Source organism: Gymnoscopelus braueri (assembly GCF_963280865.1).
Source record: "Gymnoscopelus braueri genome assembly, chromosome: 10".
NCBI lineage: Eukaryota > Metazoa > Chordata > Actinopteri > Myctophiformes > Myctophidae > Gymnoscopelus > Gymnoscopelus braueri.
In genome coordinates, this window is record NC_137611.1 from 21,242,989 (window position 1) to 21,262,979 (window position 19,991).

At 42.3% G+C, this 19,991-nt stretch overlaps 1 protein-coding gene across 1 annotated transcript in view; it reads right to left on the reverse strand.

The window, feature by feature from the left end:
- Positions 1–19,991, reverse strand: part of dnm3b (dynamin 3b) — a gene marked incomplete at its 5' end in the record, with an annotated part of 40,662 nt that overhangs the window by 11,321 nt on the left and 9,350 nt on the right. The window contains 12 exons of the mRNA XM_080439779.1: positions 4,244–4,357; positions 7,301–7,330; positions 8,637–8,700; positions 9,086–9,156; positions 9,547–9,633; positions 10,160–10,298; positions 11,983–12,050; positions 14,521–14,656; positions 15,753–15,895; positions 17,957–18,117; positions 18,663–18,761; positions 19,319–19,522. Coding sequence (XP_080295905.1) covers positions 4,244–4,357; positions 7,301–7,330; positions 8,637–8,700; positions 9,086–9,156; positions 9,547–9,633; positions 10,160–10,298; positions 11,983–12,050; positions 14,521–14,656; positions 15,753–15,895; positions 17,957–18,117; positions 18,663–18,761; positions 19,319–19,522 — 1,316 coding nt within the window. The remainder of the gene's footprint in view (positions 1–4,243; positions 4,358–7,300; positions 7,331–8,636; positions 8,701–9,085; positions 9,157–9,546; positions 9,634–10,159; positions 10,299–11,982; positions 12,051–14,520; positions 14,657–15,752; positions 15,896–17,956; positions 18,118–18,662; positions 18,762–19,318; positions 19,523–19,991) is intronic.

Below are 19,991 nucleotides of genomic sequence, written 5' to 3' on the forward strand. Positions count from 1 at the left end.
AGGTTTCCACCCGACAGAGACCATATACAAGTCAGACACATCTTAGTCAAGTTATTCCAGTGGGAGGCCATAGTAGACCGGGTGTCACTGTCATGGGGTCAAAATGACTGCGAAAGGCCTGTAAGAAAGAAAGTAAAAGTATTTTCGCAGATGGTACAATAAACAACACAGCTAACCCCCCCCCCCCCCCCAGCCAACCCCACTCCCCCACGGTGCATAATGACGTATAGGCTGAAGTTGTTTAGATTATGGGTCAAGTTGTTGGTAAAGCCCCGCAAGTCTGAATCGAGGAGTTATTATGAGCGGTACAACTGGTAGAATGTGACATTTCACTTGGATTTTTCTTTGGAAGGCATTAGCTCAATATTAGTACAAGATAACTGATAGTATGGGTCTGAAATGCTGAATGGATGGAATGGAATTGGTTATGAGGCGGTATACGGTTCAGAGACAGACTGGTAGGGGGGGGGGCTATTTAATAGAGGGGTTTCTCCCCACTGAAACATTGGAGGCTGATGTTTGGATTAAAAACTTGTGATTTTCCTGCCAAGAATGCACGCAGTTCCAGAGGAACTGCCAACCACACCAAGAGAGAGAGAGGGAGGAGGTTGTGTGTGTGACTGTGTGTCTATGCGTGTGTGACTGTGTGTGTGTGCACACGCATGCGCGTGTGTGCGTGTGTGCGTGCGTGTGCGTGTGCGTGTGCGTGTGCGTGTGTGTGTGTGTGTGCGTGCGTGCATGCGTGCGTGTGTGCGTGTGCATGTGCGTGTGCGTGTGCGTGTGCGTGTGTGTGTGTGTGTGTGTGCATGCATGCATGCGTGCGTGTGTGGCTATAGAAAGTTCAAGGAGTGTAAAACAGAAATATACAAGGCGAAGCCAATGGAGTCTATAATTTCCTACACCACCACACTAACGTATCAAATGACAATCTGTAAAAAACCAATGCATCGCACGGGTCCATTTGGTTCCATATGCACTCTCTGCTGAGTTAAATGAGCACTAAGGGTTTTTACTGCGCAGTCCATGTGCTGTCTGCTTTCATTTATTTTTTGCGTCTGTGAGTGAACATTTGGTTGCATTTGGGACAGTTCCAGATTTGCAAAAGAGAAGCAAATGCCTCAACTCCCACTGGAAAGAGGTGGGGAGAAGACAGACAGACAGACAGACAGACAGACAGACAGACAGACAGACAGACAGACAGACAGACAGACAGACAGACAGACAGACAGACAGACAGACAGACAGACAGACAGGGGGGTGGGACTAAAAGACAAAGCAATGGAAAGAATTAGTGAATGACAAGACAATACTCAAAAGTTCCTACAACACACAAACTGCATCGTCATGTTAAGGGCCGCAGGCGCATGCTGTGTACTTCTTGTATTACTATGCTTGCGAGGGCCAGATGTCCCCACAAGTATAGTAGAATCTGAGCAGTAAACTTTGTGAGGACAATTTACTAGGTCCTCTCAAGAGAAATGGTTGTGTTATGGTAAAAAAGAGTCACGCTGCGTTCACGCTGGTAGCTACAAAAGAGACAAAGCTACAAAGCCACGCAGCATGCCTGTCGCCGAGTCGCTGTTGATCAACATGCTTGTTGGTGTCAATCGTGTGTCCGACGAGCGAGCAAAAAATAATCTATTGAAAATGAATGGTAGCCTGTAGCTTTAGTAGCTGGCAGTGTGAACGCAGCATTATAGCAGACCGTCCGTTGACTCACACGAAGCGTAAACTGCCCTGTCACCTGTGGCGGGGAGTAAAGTCACTGACTCACCAACTCATCATTTGGGAAAAGCCAGTTAGCCATGTGTTAGAAATGTGTTGTGCACCCGATGTGGGGGAAGAGACTTGTCTTTGAACCTTTGTTTTAAATTGTGTTTTCTCGTTGAATAATGTATACCATGATGTTTGTTGTGAAGGACTCTTGGAAAAAAAACGACGAGAGCTTCGTGTGGCCGAGGGAGTTGCCGTGTGTCTGCCTGTCTACACTTGCTGTGCAGAACTTCCTCCAGCCTGTACAGCAGGCACAGACAGGCAGACACACACCAACCTGCCGAAGCCAAGATACTACAGCCCTCGCCAGCGTCACCATCACTTCAAATGACCTGTACTGTAGCCAAGATACTACAGCCCTCACCAGCATCACCATCACTTCAAATGACCTACTGTATGTATTGTAGCCAAGATACTACAGCCCTCACCAGCATCACCATCACTTCAAATGACCTACTGTATGTACTGTAACACACTTGCCTGCGGGCAGTGGTTTTCAAACTTTTTCATGTCAAGGACCCCCCCCATACAAAATGTGTGTTGTTTCAAAAATATTCAAAATGTTCCAAATTCTTTCAAGATTTCTTTGAAAATAGCAGATCTACAAACACAGACTGCGTGGAGTCCCGACGCCTTGTGAGCTTGTAGATTGGTTATTTCCAAATAGCCGATGCACATAGGGTTAAACTGATCTTGATTCTATATTTACTCATTTAGCTGGGGACCCCCTGGAACCCCCTCAAGGACCCCTGGCGGACCACACTTTGAGAACCACTGGCCTGGGAGACCATTATTACTGTCATGTCATTCCTCTGTAGCAACAATAAAAGAAAAACATTAATGTTGTATCTATTCTTTCAAAAAGCACTGTTATGCTGCCTTCACACACTAGCTAATACAAAGCAACGGTCCACCATTCGTTTTCAATGGAAGCTGGCGGCATGAAAATACAAAGACACATCCGACACTTGACTAGGCCACACGGACCCCCGTTTTTATCTCTGAGACCCCAGTCTACACTGTAAGTTCATCAATGTCATCAATGATAATTTAACTGACACTCTCAGAGTTAAATTAACATTTGGTTCCATTTGTACGCTCTCGGAGTTACAGACCTTTATGACCCTGGAACCCCGCCCACACACACACACACAAGAAACCATGGGGTTTGAGAACCACTGACTGGTTGACATCCTTGATCTGTTTCATCATGTCGGCGATGTGCTTATTTTCTATCAATTACACACCCCACGAAGCCTTGAATTCATGGAGATTCTTTTGTTTTTGTCGCATTCATAAGCCAATATTTTGATGACCGATGACCCCGGCCTCAAATTATTGGCTTAGGAATGCGACAAAAACAAAAAAATCTCCATGAATTCAAGGCTTCAAGGGGCATGTGTAATTGATAGAAAATAAGTTTTTTTTTGGGTGAACTACTCCTTTAAGATACACGTACAGCATCAAGAAGACCCCTAAACACCAGCACATCCTTGTTAGCGATTGATCATCAGTGTGGATACACACATCTGGGCTTTTGGTGTAAAGAATCCAATACGCCAAAAAGGGTAAAAAAAAGCCGAACCCATTACCCAGCTATTCATGTCCATATCTTGATCCAATTGCAATTAGACTGTTTGTAAATCCTGTGTGTGAAACCATTTGTTGGTCTCAATAGAAGAGTTCATCAATGACTCTTAGTTATATAGACAATAGGCTTGGATGAGACCAGGGTTTCCAAAACCTTTCTATGCCAAGGACCCCCAATGTAAACGGAGAAAAACAGCCGATCTACAAAGCCGAGCTCACAGCGTGTAGATCGGTCCGCTATGTTTCAAAAACCTTTCCAAATGTTTGAAAATGTAAGAGCATTGTAGAATATTTTTGTCCGAAATAGGAACACCAAGTCGAAAGTTGTTAAAGTGGAACAATAATATTAGGAATAGAATTTGAATTTAAATCAAACTCTTGGGAGGGGGGTGGGGCTGTTGTCTGTAACAGGGGTCTTCAACGTTTTTCAATCCAAGGACCCCTTAGGTGAGAGAGAGATGAAGCAGGGACCCCCCCACTACATATTGTACAAAATTGTGTTGCAGATTAAACTTTTTCGTAGATTTCATATAGTTTCATAGACTTGTTTGACAGCACTGTCAATGTGTAGCGTTGTGTTGGATTCATGTTAATACGTATTTTCAGAGAGTTAACCACTTAAACCCACAATTCTTAGAAAACTTGTACTTTGTCTGCTAATTGTTTTCCCTATTCCAAACCTCATTGCCGAAAATAGCCGATTTACAAGCTCATTGTAGATCTGCTATATTCGGCTAATGTCCCCCTCAGAATAGGGATGCTAGGGTTCAAGTGATTAATGTACCAAAAAAAAAGTTCCTATCACACCGGACCCCCTGTTGAAGACCCATGGTCCATAATATAGAAAACAGCCTCGGATGAGGTCATAGAAGAGACTCACCTCATCGTCCTTGAACCAGGACAGGCTCTCGGCCGTCAGCACGAACCAGTACTCCTTAGCTCCGCCCTTGATGATGCTGATGTTGTTGATGGTCAGCCAACCCTTGCGGATAACCTGACGGAAGGGGGCGAGAGGTCAGGGGTCAGCTATGACACGCAATAGTGTCTGATGGAGGGCAACTGTGGACAGGAGGGCAGTGACACCAGGAAGTCGTCATTCTGTTGATGACTTCCATCGAGGCCATTCAGTGACGTCCATAAACTGCATAACCATAGAGACGGTTCCCAGTGAAACTGTACAATTACACTGATGCAATTAGGGCTGCAACTATCCATTGTTTCCTTAGCCATTATTCTATCGATTACTTTTTTGAATAATCGAAAAGCTTTTTTATATATATCAATAAATTCATTATCAACTTATGTGTTATGTTATACTTTGTTGCACAACAGTGTCGTGGAAACTTGTTAATAGCCGATCGATTGATATTTTTTATATATATATATATATTTTAAGCTTTTCGCCTATAATGACATGCCCAAAATATGGATCGATAATTCATCGATTATTCTATGAAACTGTCGATTATCGATTTTAAAGAAATATATAACCGATTAGTTAGATTAACCGTTGCAACCCTAGATGCAATGAAATGCAATGAGTGAGTGTGTCAGAGCCGGGCAAGGTTAAGTGAGTAGGTGTGTGTATGTTGGTGAATCATCCAGACCCAAAGTTGTGACTGTTTACACCTGGCATAAAAACATGCATCCTGTCTGGATTGTGTTCAGAACATTACAAATTGGAATTATATTTATACCTGCCATTAAAACGCTTTCCCAGTATACAGTATACACACACACACTGAAATCAGATTTCCCTTTCACGCACGCACGCACGCACGCACGCACGCACGCACGCACGCACGCACGCACGCACGCACGCACGCACGCACGCACGCACGCACGCACGCACGCACGCACGCACGCACGCACGCACGCACGCACGCACGCACGCACGCACACTCACACAATGCAGATTTACTTCCACTTCATGAAAATAGCCAATCTACTATCTTTGGTGTACAACACAAATGTATCATTTGAACATCGTCTGAAAGACCCTTTAGGAAGACGGCAGGCACTCAGAGCATTTCCTTACAAACGTCATCTCTTTCATTTGTCCTATATTTATTGATACCTGGAACGCATCTGTGTCACTTTAGATGTCTTTGGCTATTCAAAAATAGCAGATATACAAGCTCATAGTGCGGCACCGAGTGCCACGCTACGAGCTTGTAGATCTGCTATTTTTGAAAAATCATGAAAAAAAAAGTTTTCGAGTTGTTGTTTTTTTCAAAAAACTGTTAGGATTTAGATTTTTTTTTTAAAATCGCCTCAGGTCTTAAAGGGTTAAGTGCATTCAGTTGTTGCAGACTTGAGACGCTTTTGCGTTTACACATTATTACTAACGTGCTCTAATGCTGCATGGTCGTCTTGTGCGTCCTCTGTGCATCTTGAGTGTATTACACCCTACATTTCAGCGGTGTCTGATTTCAATCGGACCACCCGTCAGAGGGGGGGGGGCATATTAATGCCAGGTGTAAAAAAAGGGGGGCTGTGTTTCAGTGCGCTGGTTCTCAACATTGGATTCAGGGACCACTGGGGGTCCAACAACAGACCCTCATGGGTCTGTAACTCTGAGTGTAGGCAAATGGAACAAGAGGGTCCATTGATTTGGTTCCATTTTGTACACAGTTAAATAAGCACTGAGGATTTTACAGTGCAGATTGGAGTTACAGTACAGTTTTCTTCAGTCATTCTCAACCTTTTCCATTTCAAGGACCCCCCCCCCCAGTTAGATTGGACCACAGACCCCCATTTGATTAAAAAATGATATCTCTGGAACACCAATCTGCACTGTAACATCCTCTGTGTTCATTTAACTCTGAGGGTGCTCAAATGGAACCAAGTGGATCCGTTACGGGTTCATTTGGTTCCATTTGTGCGTACTCGGATTTACAGACCCCATATAAGGGTCCATTCGGACCCCCTGGTGGTCCCCGGTCCTTACATTGAGAGAAACAGTGTTTCAGTGCATCCATACTCAAGGCACTGTGTGGATGGATCACAAAGCCACAGACAAATAAGGCCCGTGTTAAGCTGTTCAAGTGGCCATTGTGTTAAGTGTTTAGCACACACACACACACACACACACGCACACGCGCACACACACACACACACACACACACACACACACGCACACACACACACACACACACACACACACACACACACACACACACACACACACAAACAGGACATAAGCTTATATGTAGTGAGTATATCTACTGTACTGTTAGAGCTATTAATCCTACAAACCCCTCCACACACACACACATAGAGTAGACAAGGCAGTGGGCAGTGCTGAGTGATTATAAGGTTAGCTTAATGTCAGTCCTTTGCGGCCGCAGACTCACTCAGGAGGTTACCCGCAGACAGTCATTTACGAAGCCTTCTAGGCCTTAGTCCTTAGCAGAGGGCATTACTAAAATGAAGCCAATAATGCAGTGGTTCATCATGTCAAGGACCCCCAAATTAATATGTATTTGGCCACGAATCCATACATTTATATTTTAAAAAAACAATTCAAGATTCTTTTGAACGGCATCTACAAACTCACAATGTGTCGAGATGCGACGTGTTATGAGCTTGGGGGGGGTTCCCCGGACCGCACTTTGACAACCACTGCCCTAAAGCAGTCGGGTAATACATCTGATTTGCAATATTACACAGTAAAATCAGTCAAGTGTTAACTCCGAAGAGTTAACTCACTTTGGAGCTAAATTAACACTCACATAGTGTATCTATAGGCCTATGTAGTATATAGATTTAGTTCTATGTCCTAAATTTAGGCCACAGTGGCTCAAAAATAAGTTTATTTCATATCTAATGTATAGTATACGGTGCACATATATAGTGTATATGTAAATCTTGCAGGCAACCTCTTGTGGTCTCAGGGAATTTGGAGAGTGTTAGACAGTAAACAGCAAACTCTTACAATCAGGCCTGAAGCGGGCGGCGAGGAGGCCTAAGAACAGGAAGGAAGTGGCGGATTAAGATACCTGAGGGGCACGAGAAAATTACAAGGCACCGTCTCTGACACAACACCCTCCGGTGGTAAACAGTGTTGCTGAACACAGTGTCGGCCTGCCCAGAGAGACCCGGGCGGAATAAATGCCAATCTTGAAAGGGTTGGCGTACAAATTTACGGTTGCAACTCTTTGGCTTCAACTCCTGTCTGATGTGACCAGAGAACACATATACAAAGGGACATTCATGGGGGGGAAAAAGTGCAAAAGAGCACCACACAATGGACAGAAGTGTTACTGCAGGCAGAGTCCCAACACGGCACACTATATTCCCCACAGTGACTGATACTCACCAACAGATGTCTCTCTAAGAGGACAGCTGATATTCTCACTAAGGGATGGAGATGAGATGCAAAGAGGCACCTTTGTGACACAGGAGGGGGGTTTAAACAAAGGGAGACGTCTCAACAACAAAACAAAAGTGACAACGGTGGTATAAAGAAACAGCGTCCGATTTGATACTTAAACCACACCCAAGTAAAGGTCATCCCGGTTTAACACAATTGTGCGCAAAAAGGTGCAACAGAATGACGTGAATTTAACCACAAACACAAGCCCTATATGGTTCACTTCGGCTTATCGAAAATAGCTGGATGTACAAGCTCAGTTTGTAGAAATACAAATAGGATGCTGCACAACGTCGCTGTCAGGTGGAAACCTTGTATGTCCAAAACTGTTACTTTTCTGGAATTGGAAAAAATAACCTGTTTTCCAAAGGATCCAATGTGGTTATTCAATATTTATAAAACCAACAGACAGATCTTTCCCAATGGAAACAAGACCGCAAGGACTTTTTGGGTGATATCCTTTTAGACAAAGTGTTTGACTGTACTCGTGCTGTTTTCACATTTCTGTCTAATAAAATATTCAATCAATCAATCAACACAAACTCAACCACTTTCACCATGTTTCAAAAATAGCAAGAAAATTGCATATTTACAAGCTTACACTCTTGTACGACGAAGTAGGCCATAAAAAAAAAAAAAAAAAAAACGGTAGAAAGAGATACAAGGTTTCTGCCTGGCAGTTTGTTCCATGCAAGGCATTTACTAGAATGAAAGAGAAAGAGAGTCACAGCTTGATGAATGGACTTCTCTCCCTGGGCAGCAAAATGTCTGTGCGCCGCGTGGGCACACGGCACACAACTAACTCCCTTCACCTTGCACTCTGCCATCTGTCTACGACAAGCGAGACAGACAGACAGACAGACAGACAGACAGACAGACACACACAGCAAATGCTCACCTGACTTCCGGATCCCGCTCCAGAGGTCTGGCTCTTTTTTGCCCCGCTAATCTGGGTCTGTGCACTGCAAAGCAAAACAGCGACAAACAGGAACAAATAGGATTATCAATCATCAGTGCGACATCACATGTCCTATCAAGGTGGTCTGGCCAAAGTAAGTCCAACCACAACTCCAATTCAATAGTGCAGTCTTGATCCAGTCCGATCAAACAACGTGGCTCTGCATTAGCTTCATGTTATGCCTGATTTGGACATGGTTGTGCATAATGTTGCAATGTGACACGCTGTGAGCGTGTAGATCGTCTCTTTCCGGTGCGTGACGCCGACTTGCAACAACTATAAGTATAAATCAGGTCTTTCAAATGCACTCATGTGATTAACAGTCCCTTTTCTCGTTAAACACACATTATGGTGGAGTAAGTGTAATGGATGGATATGCAGACATTTACTTAGCAAAGCCAATGAAGTCCTCGTGGTTAGTGTTGATGTAGGAGAGCTGCACGTCGATCAGCAGGAGAACCTGTGGACAGCACACGGATATGAAGCACGTTTTAAACGGCTCTCTGTCATGTACAGTATGTTGTAGCATGTCTTCAATCGCCTATTTTATAATGTCTTGTTGCAAGCATTCTTTAGGTTAGATTCCTTTAGGTTAGTGACATGCTTGACTTACAACCGAGTCTAATGTTCCAGCGGCAAAACTAGATCTGTTTGTGTGTGTGTGTGTGTGTGTGTGTGTGTGTGTGTGTGTGTGTGTGTGTGTGTGTGTGTGTGTGTGTGTGTGTGTGTGTGTGTGTGTGTGTGTGTGTGTGTGTGTGTGCCATGTGTGTGCCATGTGTGTGCCATGTGTGCATGATTGTGTAAACAGCATTATCATTGTCTGCTTGCAGGGCAGGGGGGGGGGTGTTACCTGATCTTTGGCGCGACTCTCTCTGTCTCGGATGTGGGAGGTGACGATTTTCTCGGTCTCCTCGCGCAGCATTGGGAAGATGTCCAGCTAGGAGTATATATAGGACACAGTATCAAGCCAAACTTAAGTAAGACAATCGCATGAATTCTGTTCAAAGCTACAACTTTCATCATTTTGTCATACCCTTCCCGGTATGCTTCAATTCAAGCTCCTTCGCGCAACGGTGTCTTTTTTTGGAAACAAAAAAGGATTTACAAGAAATCATTGCTTCTTGTCAGCGAGCGACATGGCGTACTATGGTGTAAAAAGTAGGCTTTAAACTTCCACTTCCACAAACGTATTCATGTCAAGGACCCCCAAATTGATATGTATTTGGCCGCGGACCCCCCATCTGAAAGGTTTTGTGCCAGGGACCCCCAGAAGAGAAATTTATGTTTAATTTTTTTTAATTTTTCAACTATTTTTGAATATCCAACAAATAAATGGATAAAGTGGCTAAATAATTGTGATGTTATGTTAACTACCCCCCCCCAAGGACCACACTTTGAGAACCAATGGGCTACACTGTCAACAGTGTGTCACCATACTATAAAGGCAACATGTATTTATTTACCTTGTCGGAGCACTGTCGCACGGTGTTGATCAGCTCTTGGATGACCATGTCCACACACTTAACGCACGGCTCCTTTAGCTTCACGATCTGCTTCTTCACAATGGCCTCAAAGGCCATGTCAGGGGTGAACAGACCAGTCCTGTGCGCCACAGAGGAGAAGACAGAGGTGTATCACACAGTGTTGATTTCGTCGACTAAAACTATGAAGAAAAATGTCCGTCAACTAGCTTTTTTCACGGACGAAAACTAAATAAAAACTAAATGAAAACTAAATGAAAACTGTCAAAATATATTGAAAGTTTCGTCAACAAATAAAAACTAGACTAAAATGTTAGTGAGGGACGAGTGGAGAAGAGATCCAGTAGAACTAAAAGACATTCTATGTTTGGTTGTGCTCGGGTGTTGTGCTCTGAAAATAGCCGCTGCGACGCGTTGTGAGCTGCGACACGTTCTGAGCTTGTAGATCGGCTATTTTCAGCATGCAACCTGTGTAAAATCAGCCATTGCAACGCCATCAAGGCCTGCCAAAATACATTATAGTCGACTAAATCAACTGTAGATTTAGTTCAGAATTGAACTCTTTATTACATTTTTACTCTTATGTTAGTTGTATCTCTCTATTCTACTTGTCTTTTACTGCTCCTAGTATTGATGATTTCTTGCATAGCATTGTGTGTCTTTATATGTCTGTGTACCCTCTGTGTTATCCTTTTAGCATCATTGTATTGTTGTATTGTTCATCTGTACTTTTTGCAAACTGTCAATGTCAATCAATCAATATCTGTCCTGTTTTAATGCCTACAGCAGTCTTGCTGCGACACCTGAATTGCCCAAAAGTCTGTCTGTCTGTCTGTCTGTCTGTCTGTCTGTCTGTCTGTCTGTCTGTCTGTCTGTCTGTCTGTCTGTCTGTCTGTCTGTCTGTCTGTCTGGTTCATTGTTCCTTACAGTATTTTCATACTTATATTCTTATTGCAATTAAAAGGGCTATTTATGAAAAAATGTCCTTCAATTGTTTGTGTTTTTGGCAGAAACTGTAGTTGAACTGTAGTATTTCTTTAATTTTGCTTTCACCATATAGCTGAAAACACACACAAGGAGAGGTGGGAGTTGTGTGAAAAGGGGGAGATAATATGAAACTACATACGCCTCCCCATTTGCAGATTCCAATCCAAACCACTTTTAGATCTTTGGTAAACCAAAACTAAACATCTGTTTTGTGTTTTGATATTCAGCCTGTTATGATCTTGCCTCCTTAGATATTTGGCTGCCTCCATCCAGCATATTATGCAAGAAAGTGTATCATATCACTGCAATTCTTAGATCTATACAATGTCTGCCTGTCTGTCAAAGACTTTATTTCAAAAATACCATTGTTGGTTTATAAAGCATTGATGCCAAAATAATAATACATTTCTGGTCTTGTTATATATCGTCTCTGTCGGGTGTAAACCTCATATGTCCAAAACTATTACTTTTCAGGATTCAAATTCATAAGTACAAGCGCAAGTAGTCGTAGTATATAGTCGTAAAATATTTTGTTCCAGGGACCACCCCAGAAGCAAAGATTTGAGTAACAAATGTTTGCTTTAAAATACATATATAGTATTCAAAGATTTGGTACCCCCCCCCCCCCCAAGGACCCCTGGGGCTCCCCGGACCCCACATTGAGAACCAATGGCCTAGGGAAACGTAATGCCTCAAGTCCTTTTTATGGTCCATGTGTAAACACGGGTCTGGTGAGAAAACAAAATGGTGGACATAGAGAATGAATAGTGAATGGGCAGGTCTGCAGCGGGGAGGAGGAGTGTTGAACGAATGCCCACCTGATACCGTGGATGTTCTTGATGGCGTAGCTGATCTCACGACGCATCTCCTTCTCGTCGCACTCCATCTGAGGAGGAGGAGACAGAGGAGGACAAGAGGAAAAGTTAGAACAAGAAAGCAGGTCATGACTGTGTTGTTGTGTACTAAGGTACCACTTTTTTATTTGGTTATTTAGTTTGTTCTGTGTCTGTCCTTCGGGCTGTTGTATTGTCCCAAAAAGAAAAGTGTCAAAAACTATTCATCTAAAAAAAAAAGACAAAGAAAGCAGGTGGAAGAGGAGACACAGGAGAGGTGTGAGTGAAAAACGGAGTGGGAGGCAGAGAAAAGAAAGAAAGAAAGATAGCTAGATAGCTAGATAGCTAGATAGAAAGAAAGAAAGAAAGAAAGAAAGAAAGAAAAAAAGAAAGAAAGAAAGAAAGAAAGAAAGAAAGAAAGAAAGAAAGAAAGAAAGAAAGAAAGAAAGTACAAGGTAGAGACAGAGAGACAGAGAGAGAGAGAGAGGGAGGGAGGGGGGGAGGGAGGGAGGGATAGAGACATAAAAATGGTTCCATGACCCCAAAATGGGGGCAAACTGCAAACACATTGGTTTGTGAACCCCTGGCATAGAGAGAGGCAGTGTTGGGTAACGTGCGTTAGTAACGTAACGCCGTTGTAATATATTACCGAATTGCGGTAACGGGTAGCTGTAATATATTATTAAAATGACACTACGTTACTACGTTACTTTGTGCGTTACCCACCAAAGTGAAGGTGTTTTTTTTTATCCACCCACAAAGCCGCAGCCTACAGCAAAATCCCTGTTAAAACTAAGCGCGCACCTCTCTCTACAGGCTATCATTGTCAACAAATCTCTGTGATTCTAATTTTACTATAATCAGCTGAAGGGAGAGTGTCAATTCCTATTGTGTCAATTGTGTTTATATAAGATGGTAGTCTATTTAATGTATTTATTTAAAGAAGGCAAGTTAAGCATCGCACAATGCAATGTTCCAATTTACACACGTCAGTTTTATTCATCGATTACGCAGGAAATAATGAACTGATTACAAAAATATAAAATAATCTCTAATCAGTAACATGTAGGTGATATTTATGTCTATCAAATGTGGTTTTATTGAAAGGCAATTAAAGTCCAGAGCTAAGTTAGAAGCCAAACATCGGGAGTGTGTGCTCAATGTAAAATCCCCACGGTGCGGCTGCAGAGTTCATGTCAGACTCTGTCGGAACGTGAGCAGTGTTGCCAGATTGTGCGAGAGGAATAAGCAGCTAGGTCTATGAAAACAAGGCCAAAAGAAGCGACTATAACAGGCCACATGAGCACTTCAAACCTATATATATGTCGTCCATTAAACAATGTGCATATTTATATATGTTGGCTATTTGAAAATAGACGACCTACAAGCTCACAACCGTTCTACCATTATTTACAAGCAACTTCAGAAAAACAAGCCCAATGTGGCTTAATAATCAGACCAGGAAACACTGCAGACAGGGAGATAGGAGAGCATAATATGCAATATAATATATTATATTGGATTGGGGATAAATGGCTAGCGCAGTCTTCTCTTAAAGGTCCAATAAAATGAGGATTTTTATTTAAAGAGTAGCCTACGGTATAAATATAATTGTATAGAGCTGAGTTCTTTGTAGACCATATAAACGAGTCTTAACTCTAACTGTCTAGTCAATTTTTTAAACTCATGCCATGTCTATCTAAATGAGTGTCGGCTGGGAATGTCAAAATGCTGTGTTAAGAGATTTTATTTGCCACTTTGACCACACATGGATGGAGTTTAGATCCGATAGGGACGGTTGTGTTACTTAAAATTGGATAGTTGTTGGTTGTCAAACAATCAAAGTGGTATGTAGGTCAAGATGCATTTTGATGCATCTTTTTTCCTTTATTCTCTTATTTTACCTTTTTTATTTTCCATTTTTTATTTTCCATTTTTTATTTTCCATTTTTTGTATAAATTTTCGTTGGTATATGTAATTTAAAAAATGAAAAAAATGATGCAGGATGAATTAAACAAGTAAAGAACTTGTAAGATTAAATGAAATCAATAACATGTAATGTAATGTACGAACCTGCAATAAAGTATAAAAAAATTAAAAAATGCATTTTGTTATGATGTGTTATTGGTATATATATACACAATGACACTACAGTAATATAACTGTTCACTTGCCCAACACTGGAGAGAAGTGAGGATGAGTGGAGGGAGAAAGGAGCAAAAAGAGGCTGGTCAGAACTTGGGAGACCAAGGAAGGGAGAAAAACAGTAACGCGATGTGAAAGAGCATGAAGACAAAAACACAAATGAAAGAAAATCGCAAGGCCATAAAATCTGCATTCCATTACATGCAGGAAGAGAAGGAATTAATCTTTGGGGGAAAAACACGAGTGAACAAAGACTAGACTAGAATAAGTAGGCCGTGTGAGGGCCAGCGGAGGTCGAATAAGAGAGAACAGATACGGCAAAACAGACGAGACGCTATGGGCTGTCTGCCAGTTTGGCCATTTGGAAGGCGGATCACCTTGACCAGCTCGAAGGGGAAACGCTCGTGGAAGATGCGGTTGATTTTGGCTCCACCAGACAGCTCCACCGTGTCCACCTGGTCTCCTGAACCCTCGATCCTCTTCTCAAAGTCCACAGAGAACTGCTGCACCATCCTGGACAATTAAACACAGTACAAAATATAAAACACTTTTATCTGGCGTTCGATCAGAAAGTTCGATCAAACGGAAGGGAAGGCTATATATAGTGCAGCGCTTCCCAAGCTGTGGGCCGGGGGGCCCCACCAGTGGTGCCGTGAGGATATTGCAAGTGGGCCCCCAAATAATTGACAAAACATTTAAGATGTAAATTATAATATGACATTAATATTAAAAACAATTATATGCAAAAAGAAAAGTCATGGTATTTTTTTTCTTTAAAACCTTGATTTTTTTTTTACATAACCGATGTATTTTATCATTAAAACAGACGTGCTCTGAAAATCCAGCCGTCTGATGACTTAAAGGAGAGATCCGGACATTTTAAGTGTTATCTTTGATGTGTCGCTAATCACTCACCAACATTGAAAGGGTCGTTGAGTTATTCCAGAGAGTCCCCTGTCGTCCAGTCTGACGACCCCCTCCGTTGGCATAATGGGAGCCCGTGTAAGAGTGAAAATCGTCTATTATAACCGATGCAAAGTTAGTTTTTTCTCTACTACTGCTCATCGTGGAGTCTCATGATACTCAAACATGCACTGAATGTCGCGAACGAGCTACCGTTCGTGCAGAACGAGATGACGCTGGTTGCTTGTTTCTCTCACAGAACCTGGCGTCTGTGGAAGAAACAAGCAACCAGACAAAAACCAAAAAACTAACTTTGCATCGGTTATAATAGACGATTTTCACTCTTACACAGGCTCCCATTATGCCAACGGAGGGGGTCGTCAGACTGGACGACAGGGGACTCTCTGGAATAACTCAACGACCCTTTCAATGTTGGTGAGTGATTAGCGACACATCAAAGATAACACTTAAAATGTCCGGATCTCTCCTTTAACATAGTGGCCGAATGGCTGCCGTGTTAAGTGGTGGGCGGGCCGCGAACACCTTTGAGATTCTCATGTGGGCCCTGATCTAGAAAAGGGAACCACTGCACTAAAGTGACTCTAAGGTGTATGTTTTTCTATGAAGTTTAAGAAGTGTATGTGAGTATGCCTGTGCGTGTGTGTGTGTGCATGTGCGTGTGTGTGTGTGCGTGTGTGTTACTGACTGCAGCAGCTGCTTGGTTTTGCGGGACGGGTCATCGGGACGGTATCCCCGGTACTCCTCGGCCTCCTTGTCCAGGGCTAACATCTGGGACTGCAGCTTCGCTCGGAAGGCCGGCAGCGTGTCCCGGATGTGGTTGGTCAGTTGCTGTGGAAACCAAAACGGCCAAGCGGCCACAATGAAATGATCGCCAATGATGCCCCGTGTTGCTAAGGAGATTACATTTTGCGCATATGGTTGTATATCGTCGCTGTCGGGTAGAAACCTCTTATCTCCATGTTTTAACTTTTTGTGTTTTTTTCCGTAAATTAACGCCCTACTTGATCACACTACAGCATCACACAAAAACATCAAAAGTGGCAGATCCACAACCTCGAAACGCGAGGCAACACATTTTGAGGTTGTCGATCTGCTATATTTGCTAACTTTTGAATTTGAATTCTGAAAATGAACAGTTTTGGACGTATGAGGTTTCCACCCGACGGAGACGATATGAACGGAGTAGAGCTGTCCAGCTATCCATCATCTTCTTAGTGATTATGCTATTGATTATGTTTTCCATTAATCAAATAATAGAAAAGCACCTTTTGGTGTTTTTTTTAATACCGTATATCAACAAATCGACACAAAAAATGGCATTTATGATTATAATCGACTAAATCAATTAGTTACTAATTAACCACTTAAGCCCTACAAATGTCGCACACAAATAGCTAAACAAAAAGCTGATATACAACACTGGATAATAATAGTAGATTGATCCGCAATTTATTTTCTTGCCTGACAAAATGTGCGAACACGATCCTTGAAATGTTTGATATCTGACGTTGAAGAAAACAGTTTAAGTCAGTTTATTGTGATATTAGAATAATTATGTTTGAGCTGTTGGAAATAACTATAGGCTACACTTGGTTGGTAGAGCCTAGATGACAACAATACAACTATTGAGGATAGTGGGATTTATATTATGCATATTATATTTGTTGTTAGTGTCTATCTGTCTTCTGAAACAATGTGGTTTACAATTAGTGAGAATTACTTTACTTGTCCCTTATGCTTGTATGATTTTATATTATTAATTTTATTTTTGTGTGCAAAGCACTTTGTAACTTTATTAGATTTTTTTTAAAGTGCTTTATAAATAAATAAATTTAAACTGAAGATGATGGCCAATGTTGATGTTAATTGAAAAAATTATAAAAAATAAATAAATAAAATAAAATATTGTATCGTATCGTGACACCCCTAGTAATGATTGATATAGAGCGCCGAAGTCCTGACGTCACTACCAGTAGAGGGCGCTTTTCGCAGGTTTGTGTCTTTACTTTTTGTGTTGATATCCTCATTGGGGAATCTTAGATCGCTTCATATAAGAACTGTGTTCCAAAAATAAACACGCCACCCCGCCGATTTTACTCATATGGATATAAAGCATCGACTGAAGGTGTAAATGTACACATTTACCCAAAGAGTAACACAATATAAACACTAGAAACGAGTCAAACAACCCAAAGACTACATTTCCCATGGACGCGGCTGCTGTAGGGACAGTGATATTAGACCCGGAAGTAGTAGTTCTTAAGACTTTTAAGGCAGAATTAATTCCATTTTCGCCAGAAACAGGCTGTATCAAATATGAATGAATATCATAAACGATGCAGAGCCACCCCCCTGACAAAAACGGGGTGGTGTGTTTATGTTTGGAACACAGTTCTTATGATGACGTGATCTAAGATTCCCAAATGGGGATTTCAACACAAAAAATAAAGCCACGAACCCATGAAACAGCGCCCTCTAGTGGCAGTGACATCAGACTTCAGTGCTCTATTAACACATGAACCGCATCAGAAAGAATGCTGACAGCTTTGCATAAAGTGGGTGGCTCTGCTCTGCTTCTGCATTAAAGCAGGGGTTCTGAAACTGGGGTCCGGGGACCCCTAGGGGCCATTGGGGGGGTTCTAGGGGGTCCCCAGCAAAACGAGGAACAGTTTAAGCCCTTTTTTATATTTTGCCTATTCAAAAATAGCCGATCTAAAAGCTTGCAGATCAGCCATTTTTTACAAATCTTGACAAATCTCTTTATGGGAGTGACTGTCTGGCACAAACTCCTGAAATGAGAGTTCAAGGCTTATTATGTATCAATGTGGGGTCCCTGGGGATAATGATGTGAAGGGCGTTTAGGAAAAGCGCAGAGAATGACCGTCTGACCTGGTTGAGGGTCTTCTGCAGACGAGGGGTGCCCATTTTGTCAGCTAAGTGTCTATATGAAGGGTGGGAAAGGAAGAACTTCTTCTCTGCTTCCAAGGCAGCCTTGATGTCCTTCTTCCCGTCGATGTCCTTTTGACTGCGATTCACCACCCCGAGGTAACCTGGGAAGCATCCAACACACGCTCATGTTAAAGGCAGGGTAAGATTTTACTAATGCATTTTTATTAAAAAAAAGCTACAAGCTCACAACTCGTTGCGCTGCAGCGTGTCGTGAACTTGCAGATCGGCTATTTTCAGTGCACGTCAAAGGCACGCAACTATGTGTAAATCAGGCATACCTCTAACCCCAACCCCAAAACCGTATCTGTAATACTAACCCCAAGCTGAATCTTTTTCTATAAGCCTAACTCCCCAAATCTGTTTTAACCATAAAACAACTATTTCTCTCGTGAGAACCTTCAAAATCGTCCAGCACAAAATTGCTATTTCTCAAATTCTAGTACTTGGGGGACATTTGGCCGTCAAAAGTATAGTAATTACACACACACACACACACACACACACACACACACACACACACACACACACACACACACACACACACACACACACACACACACACACACACACACACACACACACCCCCACACACACACACACACACACACACACACACACACACACACACACACACACACACACACACCTCTTCGTAGTGGCAGTAGTTTGTTCTCTAGAATTTCCCTGGCATCAGTACCCTCGTCCATCAAGTCCAGCTTGGTGATGACACCAATAGTCCTCATTCCTGAAGAAATGCAACAATACAAAAGCAAAGTTTGCAACTATTATTGTTACATTCATCATCATTAACATTTGAGACTGCTGCAAAATCTATAAAGCTGCAATCCAAGTTGAGCTGGCTTCAACTGCAGTCACAAAGCCACAAAACGACCAACTGCTACTTGGTCAACCAGTTCCGAGTTCTTTTCAACCCCGGGTTTTATATTTTCCTTTACAAGTTTTGTGTTGATCAACACTTCAACAGTGTCTCGGCGACAGATAAGCTGCGCCACTTTGTAGCTTTGTATACTTTGTGGCTGCCAGCCCAGTGCTAACGCAGTATTACTCCAGTGTGGTTAGTGTGTTTTGTAATAGTAATGCAAATCTACAAAGTAACTAAAGTTTTCATATAATTGTAGTGGAGTAAAAGTACAATATTTTTCTCTGAGATGTACTGGAGTATAAGTAAAGGTATTGAAATGTATAAATACTGAAGAAATTAAAGATAGAAAGAAGTATATTACTTGAGTATGTACTTAATTACACCACTGCTCCACTCCACTCCCTTCCTCCCTCCCTTACCCTGTGGGTCCACTTCCTTGGCCAGCTTGAGGGCGTCAGAGTTGGCCAGATCACTGTTGGCCGGCGTGACGGCCAGAATGAGACAGCTCTCCTTGCTGATGAACTGCATGATCATCTCCCGGATCTGCTGCTCGATGTCCGCTGGCTGGTCCCCCACCGGCACCTTGGTGATCCCCGGCAGGTCGATCAGAGTAAGGTTCAGCACTGCAGAGTAGAATCTAGTGTTAGCTTTTTTGACTGAACTCGCTGAGATTATTCTGTCTAACAACTTTTTCAAGTACTCTGGTCATCATTTTTATTTACAATGCCAAGGGACTGCTATGGGTAGTGCTTTTGCCCCGTCATATGCCTGGTCATATCCCCCCCCAACTTACCTCCCCCTTTTTTTCTTTAATGTATTTAATGTTTGTCTGTCTATAATGTCCCCAATGTATTCACTGTCTCCCAATGTAATGTTTCCCAATGTAATGTTATGTATTCCTGCAAATGTATCCCTCTGTTTGTATGTCTGTTTCTTTGTGAGGACTGCGGATGAAAACTAGCATCTTTGCTAAATCCGGTGTATTTACGTCTTGACGTTCATTAATATGCATTGTCCTGTCCAAATAAACAAATGAATGAATGAATGAATGGTCTGGTCATGGGTTTTTGGGAAGAAAGATTTATACATAAC